Here is a 10,243-nt window from a genome sequence, read left to right as displayed (position 1 = left end):
ACATCTTTTTGTAAGAAGACATGAAAGGTAAACCTTTTATCACTTGAGATGTTCTTTTAAAGTTACAGACAGGTGGCACAGTGGCGTAGTGGTTAGAGCTGCCCCAGCAAGAAGGTTACAGGACAGCATCCTGGCCTGGGGCCTTTCTGGTTGGAGTTTACATGTTCTTCCGGTGCACATGTGGGTTTACTCCAGGTACTCTGGTTTCCTCCCACAGACCAAAAACATGCATGTTTGGTTAATTGGTAACTCTTAAATTGTCCTTAGGTGTGAGTGAGAGTGTGAATGGTTGTTTGTCTCTACATGTCCCTGTGACGGACTTGCGACCTGTCCAGGGTGTCCCCCGCCTCTCGCACGGTGACTGCTGGAGATAGTCACCAGCTTCCCGCAACCCAAAATGGAGAAGCAGGTAAAGAAAATGGATGGATGGAAGTTACAGACAAGAAGGTACAGAAGTGATAAAACAGTTACATTTTTGGGACCATTCATGTGTTGATATGAGTTAAATAATGTTCACTACTGACTGGAATCAGTGGCTGCATTCAATTTGAAAAACAACAACAACAACAACAGAAAACACAAAAAAGGTTAGTTTTGTTTTTTTTAAAACACAACATTTATTATGGCCATATGTGCTTAATAGCTCAAACTGCATTTACACGTTTGGAGAAATTCACACCTGACCTAAATTCTAAGTTTTGTATTTCAGCAGAAGGTAGTTTTTAGAAAACAGCGTACTATGTCTTTTTAACGTAAACATGTATTAAATAAAAAATATAAGTACTTAAAATGAAAAAAGTGCCCCATACTGTAAGACAGTTTATCATATGTATTTTAAAGACAGCATTTTAACAGACAGCAAAATGTGCAACTTAAAATAACTTTTTTTTGTATTAATGCTGAGACAAATACAACGACACACCAAACTATTAGTGCTTCAGACAGTACTAGATTAAAAAACAAGTCACTCAAAAATTCGTCAGAGGTGTTTTTTACAGGAAAGAAACTAAAAAGTTACAGTCAAAGTTCTGTAAACTATTAAGGCCCAGTTTTCTCAGAAATACTACAATAAGTAAGTCATCTTTTAGAACTTCAAATTCTATCCAAATGTTAACATTGACTGCACAGAGTTTTGATGAAATCATCTATTTGGTACACTAAAACAATAAAACCTAAAATCTACAACCTACAGTTCAGTTGGTGTGTTTTCTGATTCAATTGATTCAAGCTGGATTTTCAGAATGGGCTTTCTGTAGAGAAAATAAATAAATGTTCAGGTTAGTAAAGTAAGACAAGAGCATCAAACAAATGCATCTTACTCAGATCATCTTCCATACCAATCACTAACACTAACATGCAACATGTGCACAGGTTTGTGTTGCTAATTAAAAAAACAAGTTTATAAAGAGGTTGTGTTCAGTATTTAGTATAAAGAATGTGGTTAACATTTCACAACTTCTCAACTTCTCATTTCACAACTACTCAAAACAAAATTTAAACACTTTGCAGTTCTTGTGGCAACAACACAAGCAAAGACATAACATATACTAAAAAACATGAAAATACTAGAAAAGAAGTGTTAATTTTTTTTTTTCTAAAGCATACACAGCTCAGCATAGGTCAAGTGTAGAAATAGAAATAAAGGTTGGAAAAATCTGTTGCTTCAGTTTAATAAAACTTGTGCACAGATTTACTAAACTGCAGAAACAAATCGCAAATATGTGTACGTAGTTTTCTAAACTAAGAGAACAGGTTTACTTGGTCTCAGTTATTTTTTAATCTCCAGACATGGCTCTGTAATAATGTGTAGCTTACTAACTCAGGTTTTCCCTGAAGCTCATGAACTGGTCAAAAATGTTTTTCCAATAGGTGGAGATATCAAAATGCATTTTCCTTACTTGTATCCCTCGGCTTCGGCGGTTGAATCTGGCAGCTCCGTTCTTCTGGTCTCAGGAAGCAGAAAGCTGAGTGCTCCACTGAGTAATGTGAGGCAGCTGTAGATGGCGATGGGTATGGACCAGTGATACACGGCCAACATGTTGAGGAGGGGGGAAAGTAAACCCCCAGCTCGGCTTGCAATGGAGCCCAAACCAGAGGCTGTTTGTCTAGAACAGGAGTTTAAAAGAAGTTTATTATGTACACAAGACAGTCTTAACAGTTAAAGTATATATTTACTTGATGACTGAACTACTTAAAGGTCTGGTAATGCTTGAAGGAATGCATATCACTCACTGCCTTTTATGTCAGAGGTTTAAACTAAGATGTTGAGAAAAGGTATAGCCGTTTTGGTCAAACCTTGAAAATAATGTTACAAAGAATAATGCAATCTCATGATCTCACTCTCAGAGTATGTGAGAATGACTCTCAGCTACTACCACGTCAAACTTTAGCTCAATATCTGTAAAATTGACTAAGTTATAGCCATTTTTGTGTTGGCTAATGTTGATTGGTTGTGGTGGTCAAATTGAATTTGCTTGACTCCAGAAGTTAATTAGTAGTAGATGTACATCCAATGAGTGTTTCATTAAAATCCAGACAGAGGTTCATGAGATTTTTTGCTAACAGACAGAAACAAACATACATGTGGGTCTTGATATCCTTATTAGGACACTGTATTGACTTACATTAAATTTCTGAAGCCTAGCCTTGACTTTTACCAGTACATGATAAACCCTAACCAAAAAAATTATTTACACCTTAGCCCCCAAACCTAACACTTAAACCAAAATGACATTCCACAGTATTAGGACCAACTTTGGTCCTCATAAGGACTACTGGTCTTGACTACATTTACCAATGAGTGCAACCCAGAGTTGTAGTTAAAATTACTCAACCAGCACAAGACAACTATAGAGAACACTATGTTGAATTTAGGGGGGCAAATGGACAGAATCCACTTACCGAAAAGATGTAGGAAACAGCTCCTGAACATAAACATAGCAAATGGATCCTGCCCAGTTAACAAAAAATCGTCCTCCAGTAGCCAATGCTGTGACAGCAACAGCATCACCTGTAACAGAGCAGCAAAACTTTGTAAAAAAAAACAAAAAACAAGCACAAAACTGCACAAAACGTTCACAGTGGAGAGAAACTGGTACAAAGAAGTTTATGTAAAAACTGATGGATTTTAGTGGTTGAAGGTCATTGGTTTTGTTGACTACCTTACTTGACCTCTACCCTAAAGCATAATACACACAAACAGAAACACGTTTTCTTGACTGTTCCCTTACAATTGCCTCATGAAGAAAGATCTATTTTATTAGATTGGAAAAAGTTATTTGTCATTAAGAATTGTATTTTAATTTTTTTTTTTTGCATCTTATTGTATCATAACAGGGAAACTGCTGGTAAAGTACTGCCAACTTAAACATTAAACACATAATATTAATGTCGGTAGCAACGTTATACATTAAAAACTGTTTTCTGGAAAATAAATAGAAAAATTTAATGTTAAAGAAAAGAATCACATGTAGGAGCAGAGAGAAGTTTTTAACAAAGGGGTTACCTGAGACCTTGACCTTTGACCCCATAAACCTTAAAATTAAAAGGCATCATCTTTGAGTCATGAGGGGTCCAGCTGTGCAGTTTAACATTCCTACATTACACTGTTGCAGAGTTAGAGCACTAGGTCAACTGTGATGTTAACATTTGACCCCATGACCTTGAAATCAATCACGATCACCCTTGACCCATGAGGTCTCTAGCTCTGCAGTTTAACATTCCTGTTATACAGCTGCAGAGTTAGAGGACGGGCCTTGACCTTTGACCTTGTTTTTTAATGGATCACCACCAAAATTTAATCAGTTGTTCCTTGTACCATGTTTGATGTTTTCTGTAAATTTTACGAAAATCTGTTCATCACTAATTGAATAATCTTGTATACAGACAGACAGACAGACAGACAGATGCTATTGAAAACATCACCTCTTTGGCAGAGGTAATAATTATGGTAAGATTGTTCATTTGTCAATTATTTGATCATTCTTTTGACAGACATTAAAGGTGATTTCTGAAAGTCTTATTGTATACAAACAATAAATTAGATAAAATACGATGCATAGTTCATTCTTTATAATGATGTAACTCACTATGTGTAGCACGATGACCTAAAAATGACCCAGTTTGAAGGACTTTACCTTGAGGAACAGCTAGAATTGAGATGCACAAGAATCCACCGATCAGAAGTGTTGACATCAGTGATACTTTTCTCCCGACTGCTTCTAGCAGCCACATGCACAGAATATGAGCTGGTAGTTCGGTCAGGCCAAATACGGCCTGCGTGAGGAATATACTCAGGCCGAAGTTTCCCACATTCAACGAAAGGCAGAAATAAGTGACATTCAGCGAGAACCTGACAGACACAAAGAGAGTCAGCATCATTTTGTCAAATTTAAGATGTTTTAGTGCTTTATTTATGAACTTTGGCAAGTTATAGTATGAAGTGCAACTTACCACGCCAAAATTAGGGTAAGGAAATACTTCCTAAGCACAGATGACTGGATAAGAACTAGTATGCCTTTCTTGTTTTCAGTTTCCTGCACAACAATCTGTACAGATGTGAGCATAATTGCTTTAGGGTTTTAATCAAGTAATTCACATCTTTGTATTGGTGATTTTTACTTGCTCCAGTTTGTTAAATATCCAACTCTAACCTTAAAATCAAATAAATAAATAAATAACAGCACAAGAATCTCTCAGACAATTTAATGTCCTTAAGACCACATTGGAGACCCCAGCCTCCAATGTGTGCCTCATCAATGCATAAATGTGATTTAAAGCACAGATTAAATGCTCTAGGATAATTTATTCAGGTTAGCTTTATAGAGGTGTAGCAGAGTGCTGTATGAATGTGTGTGTGGATGGGTAAATGAGGGCAAAGATTGCGTTGTAAAGTACTTTGAGTGAACTGGTTGCTAGAAAGGCACTATGTACATACAGTCCACTTACCATTTACTATACACCTTGTGTTTTGGGCAATTTGTCATAAAGTAGTTATTTCTATTAGCGCATAAAGTGTGTTAGTCTGTAAGACATTATTCTACATTTATAGACATTTTTTATTTTCTTACTCCTGTCTTGACATTTATGGCAAAAAAAGTGAAGAGGGATACCTTTTCCAGCAGAGAGTCTGGAAGAGTTTGTTTGTTGATGGCTGCCACTTTGGTTATCAGCTGTTTCGCCTCATCTATCCGTCCTCTGTTCAACAACCACCTGGCTGACTCTGGAATAAACCTGTCAAAAACATCTTAAATACACCTCTCACTAATCTGGTTCTAATCTCTTAGATTAAACCAGGACATGGATTCATACAAACCATATGTAAATGGCCATCACTGCAAGCGGGCCAGCTGTGATCAACTGAGCCTTTCTCCAGTCTCTGATAAAGTAGATCAAGCCAGCGAGGACACAGTGTCCAAGAGCACCAAATAGTTGAGTCAAACATGCCCCCCATGATCTTTTGGACACTCCAGTCCATTCAGTGGCTGAAAACAGTAAGCCAAATTGAACCTTAAGTAATATAACAGAAATAAACCATTTTAGCATATGATAAAACAATTGTTAAAATGACAAACAAAGGGATTGCAATATATGTTTTCAAATTAGTCCTTAATAAAGACACAAGAAGAAGGCTTCTGCAGTAAGACAGCTTGCATAAACTATACACAAATGAATGTTTAACTTTAAAATGCTATAGTTAGGCTACTGTTAAATACGGTGTACACACAAACAACATACTTTATGGGCTTATTTGCAATACTATTGCATTAGAGTGCATTGCACATACTGAATAAATGTGATATAGTAGAACAATATGGAATGACTGACAGATTCTCAGCCATCCAGGATACAGTAACTAAGAGCTTGAGTCCAAGGCAACTAAACTTCGTTGTCCTTGAAAAAAAAGTTATTTCCTTTCTTAAAATGATTCTGAGTTGTAGCATTAAGGGACCACCTTTTTTTATGACTGCTGAACTGCCGTCATCTTTCAGCAACTGTTCTGTCTACAAAGACATTCTGTCCTGACTGATTCTTGGTATTTCCCTGGATGAGCTGTTTATATTCAGAGGCTTCCACACTCTCTGGAGATCGTAATCAGTACGGATTGTTTGTACGCTTTTTTCCAAGATTCTTAAAAACCATGATCTATGCAGAGATGAAACCCTTTTATTTGACTGTGAAATCTTTTGAAATGTAAAAAATGAATGCTGATTTTTATGTGTGTATCTATCCAATAAGAAATTAGTCAAATGGTTTAACAAACTTTGTTACCCCTTTTGTCATTACAGGGAACAGATCAGTGATCCAGAACCTTCAAACAGGAAAAGTTAAGCTCTGTCTGTACAGACCTCAAGGTTGATGCAAGCGCCAGCAATCTGGGTCCCTGACTCTGTGATGATGTCTCGTTTTAATAACAAGACGTTGTCTCGCTCAATTGCTGACCAATTCATTTTGTGTCATATCCGGGTGCTGGGCCCTCTCCTTCCGTCATATATGTTTGTTTATCTAAGTTTAAAGTATATGTTTGTCTAGCTTTACTTGTAAAGTCCAGAAAATAAAAGGTAAAGGTGTCACAAAGATCAAGAAGGACCATTTGTAGCTTTAAGAGATAAGTCTAGTCACAGAAATGTTTTTAGATGCTGCATCATCCTCCAGTTCCTGGTTTCGTCAGCTGAAAGCTCCAGACCCCTCAAGCCATCATCGCAACCTCAGGTGACCTTGGAAGAAACGCTGACCGCTGACCATCAGTAAAATTTGAGCCTTAACCTGCCTCCTTGCCATGGTTCTGCAGAGGCCCGGTCAAACCCTGGAGTCCCCTAAAGACAGAGTGACAGCTGGCAACAGTTTTGATCTGGTAAGGTACCGTCCTCCTAGTGTTGAGAGAAGCAAGTTTGGTCTGGTTATAATATGAAGCTGATGTAAGTTGATAAACAATATTCACTTCCAATCTGATCCTTCATCAAACTAATGACAATCTGGCAGAATTATTAACATTCCTCTGACCTAAAATTCAAAGTGAGCTATTTATCAACATAATTATTTGTTCAAATTCTCGTGCCTTTAACACCTACGGTCTTAGGTCTTCCTTCAGATCATAAAGGGTTGGATGATTTTATTGTTTGTTTGTTGATTTTATTTTGATTTATTTGACTTTTGTAGTAAAATCTTAAAATGTAAATTCAGTCTCTTTTATCGATAATGTGTTGTGATTAAAAATTTCCAGTAATGAACAACTTCAACCCTCAGCTATTGAGATCTGATAATTAATAAGGGTGAATAAATCAAGTAATCTAAATATTGTTGATCAGTAAATTTGATTTAATGCCCCTTTTTTAACAAGAGCTTAAAACAGTAGCAAAAGTGATGTAGTACACCCCTTATTTCTTGTTACAGAATGAAACATTTTCAAGAAGCAAGAAAGTAAGTCTAATGGCCTTCAGCTCAAGCACCTAGGAGACAATAGAAAAAGTTTTAAGGGATTTTATATAATACTCTGACAACCCCAATTCATTTTGATGGTGAGACTGTAAAATATAAACTACACAATGCAATGATTTACACACCATTTAAAATCTATAATTGAGAGTATTAAACAAAAGTGAAAATTATCCATGTGAGGGTAAAAAGCTGGTGTTACACAACCAGGACAAACCCTGCAATGCTCCTCCTGAATTTGAGGTTTGACTATCAGTCGAACTGTCCTCTGCAACTTAAGTATTCCCAGGGAAACTGAGAAGTGTGATTCCATTATAGTTGGAGCCTCCAGTCCCTATTTTTAAAAAGAAAGACCACTGCTCTGATCTACGGGTCCAAGAGCATTGTCCCCATCTTCTTAACAATGTTGCATAGGTGTGCCAATCAAGATAGTTTAACAGCATCTAAGGCCTTGTAGATCCTAGTATGAACCTCATACACTCCTGGGGCCACCACAGAGTTATTTCAGCTCAACTGATCGGTAAAACTTCAAGAATTACAGCCTTCTGCTTCAACAGGAAGAGATGAGATGTGATGAGGAGAACTTTAAAGTTTTCCTTTCATTGCCTGATGAGTATATCATAAGCTGAGGTCAGAAAACTCATCTGTCTGCACTGTAAACAGTGTTGACGAAGCACAACTTCCCCTACCTGACCCATCTGACAAACTGCCAGAATCTTTTTGAAGCCTACTGAAAGCCTTGATCCATAGTCTCACCAAAGTCCTCCCACACCCAGGTTTAAGCTTCTACAACTGCCGGAGGTACAATTCACTTGGCCTGCCGATACCTACGCTTACAAAGACCCACAAGCTAAGCAAGCTCCTTAGGACTCCTTCTTCAGCCTGACCCTTCCTTCACCTCAAACATTCATCATCAGGGTAGGGGGTTACTGTGACAACATAAGAGCCACAAAAGCAGTTGTGACCTGGAACCCAACATGTTTGGACTTCATGTCCCCTGGCTTCCTCAAAATGCTAGAAAAGTGCCTTCACTAGATGCTTAGGTTTACTAATTCTGTTTGGCATCCACCCTCACCCACCCCACTCACTCTCTCACACACACACAATCTAAAACACCTCCAGATGGTGATGCATAATATTCATGTGCAGTATGCAGCTTCTGCTGAGAACCATAAGATCACAAACATTTAATGTTTTTTATAAACAAAGCTGACGTTTTTTTATATTTAATATGGTTACATTTTATACATTTTACATTTAATGTGCAATCTTTACAGTACTTTTAATTAGGATTTTAATGATTTGTAAACCACTGCATTCTGTTTTTATTTTACATTTTACACACCATCTTACCTTTTAGGTGTTGCATTAAATGATCTCCCACTGCTGTTGTTTTGAAATAACTCCTTTTTATTCTGTAATTTAACTACCGAATGCAATGTTTACCAAATCTAACAAAAGAAAATGAGATAATGACCATACCTAGTATAACACCATTAAGTCGATAGCCTCCATAGCCAATTCCCACCATGAATAGGGATGCCAAGTATAAGTAAAAGGAGGGAAGCAATCCGGTTGTAACAGTAAAAATGACCATCAAAACCACCGGTATCTGAACGGCACGCTTCCGACCAAACCTAAAACAGACATTTCAGTCAGTTTTGTCACAGCAGGAAAATATTTTCACTTGTTTTGAGGACATTTAAGAGTAACAGTACAGACCCAACTCATTCAGGAAATAATAAAGCACAAGCCATTTGTTTTTATTCAATGAACCCACAAAAAGAAACAGAAAATGAACCATACAAGAGTTTGAGATCTCTACTTTTAGAAGTCAGTGCTGCATAAAGAACACTTACGATTCAGCAAAAGGTCCAAGTAAGAGACATCCGATCAGGATTCCAGCCATCAGTACAGCTTGTGCAACTCCCAGCAGATAAGCCTGGTCACAAACTAGATCAAACTGTAGGTGGAACAAAATCCAACTTGTTTGTAAAATTAACAAAATGTATTTGTGTTATGAATGATAGATTTATCACTTACATCTGTAACTATAGTGGACTCATACAGCATGTTGCCGTACACCCATCCGTTCATGCATCCTGTGGTGTCATTTAGCCCGTACTCCCTGATGGTACCAATGTCCCAGTCCATCGGGACAAACATCCGACACCTGCTGAAGGTCCCATCCTCCTCCCGGGGCAGAGTGAGGTTCAGCTGCTCCTCTGTGGTCAGGTTGAGAGCAGTCCTGAGGATCCAGTCTGTGTTACAGTGCCGTTCTGGATCGGATTGGATAAAATATACACTGGCAAAGTGAAAAGACAAAATAAGGTTTGGAAAGCAAAGAGCAAACAGGATGGTCTTCTGAAATAGTCCAAACTCTCCAATAGTTTCCAAGATTTCTCCAAAGTCTGCCATGTTTATAGTGCAGCCTTTCCCTTCAGAGATGCTGCCAGAGAGTGACCTTTAAACAAAGCCCATTAATGTTTAAACCTCTGACGGTGCACTTCAGGAAAGATGAGACGGCACTTCACAATGGGTGAACTATTTAACCAAATGTATCCCACCTGTAACTTTCACTGAATACCTTCTTTGTAAAAAGATTGTGTTTTGACCTTCAGGCCAGAGCTAAATCTTCTGCAGTACATTTCAATAAGGCACAAGAGATCTAGTCATCTATAACACACAACTTTGAATGTCTGTGTCTTAGATAAGTATAAGTTGTTTATTCCAACACAGGCGTAATGCAATGCTTGTTTAAAGTCTATAAACAGAGCTCTATCTTTAGTGCTGGCTTGTCATATCTTGA

At 37.7% G+C, this 10,243-nt stretch overlaps 1 protein-coding gene across 1 annotated transcript; it reads right to left on the bottom strand.

Annotated features, from left to right (window-relative positions):
• Nucleotides 1-577: 577 nt before the first annotated feature.
• Nucleotides 578-9,888, bottom strand: LOC108238605 (solute carrier family 22 member 13). The gene is made up of 10 exons (XM_025006921.2): nt 9,478-9,888; nt 9,294-9,397; nt 8,917-9,071; nt 5,315-5,483; nt 5,112-5,232; nt 4,453-4,547; nt 4,137-4,351; nt 2,902-3,010; nt 1,899-2,105; nt 578-1,250 (listed from the first exon to the last, which is right to left on the bottom strand). Exons 1-10 carry the CDS (start codon nt 9,850-9,852, stop codon nt 1,187-1,189), a joined length of 1,614 nt encoding a protein of 537 aa, XP_024862689.1. The 5' UTR covers nt 9,853-9,888; the 3' UTR covers nt 578-1,186.
• Nucleotides 9,889-10,243: the final 355 nt, after the last annotated feature.

This window comes from Kryptolebias marmoratus, linkage group LG20 (genome assembly GCF_001649575.2).
Source record: "Kryptolebias marmoratus isolate JLee-2015 linkage group LG20, ASM164957v2, whole genome shotgun sequence".
Classification (NCBI taxonomy): domain Eukaryota; kingdom Metazoa; phylum Chordata; class Actinopteri; order Cyprinodontiformes; family Rivulidae; genus Kryptolebias; species Kryptolebias marmoratus.
This window is presented reverse-complemented; position numbering and strand designations above follow the sequence as displayed.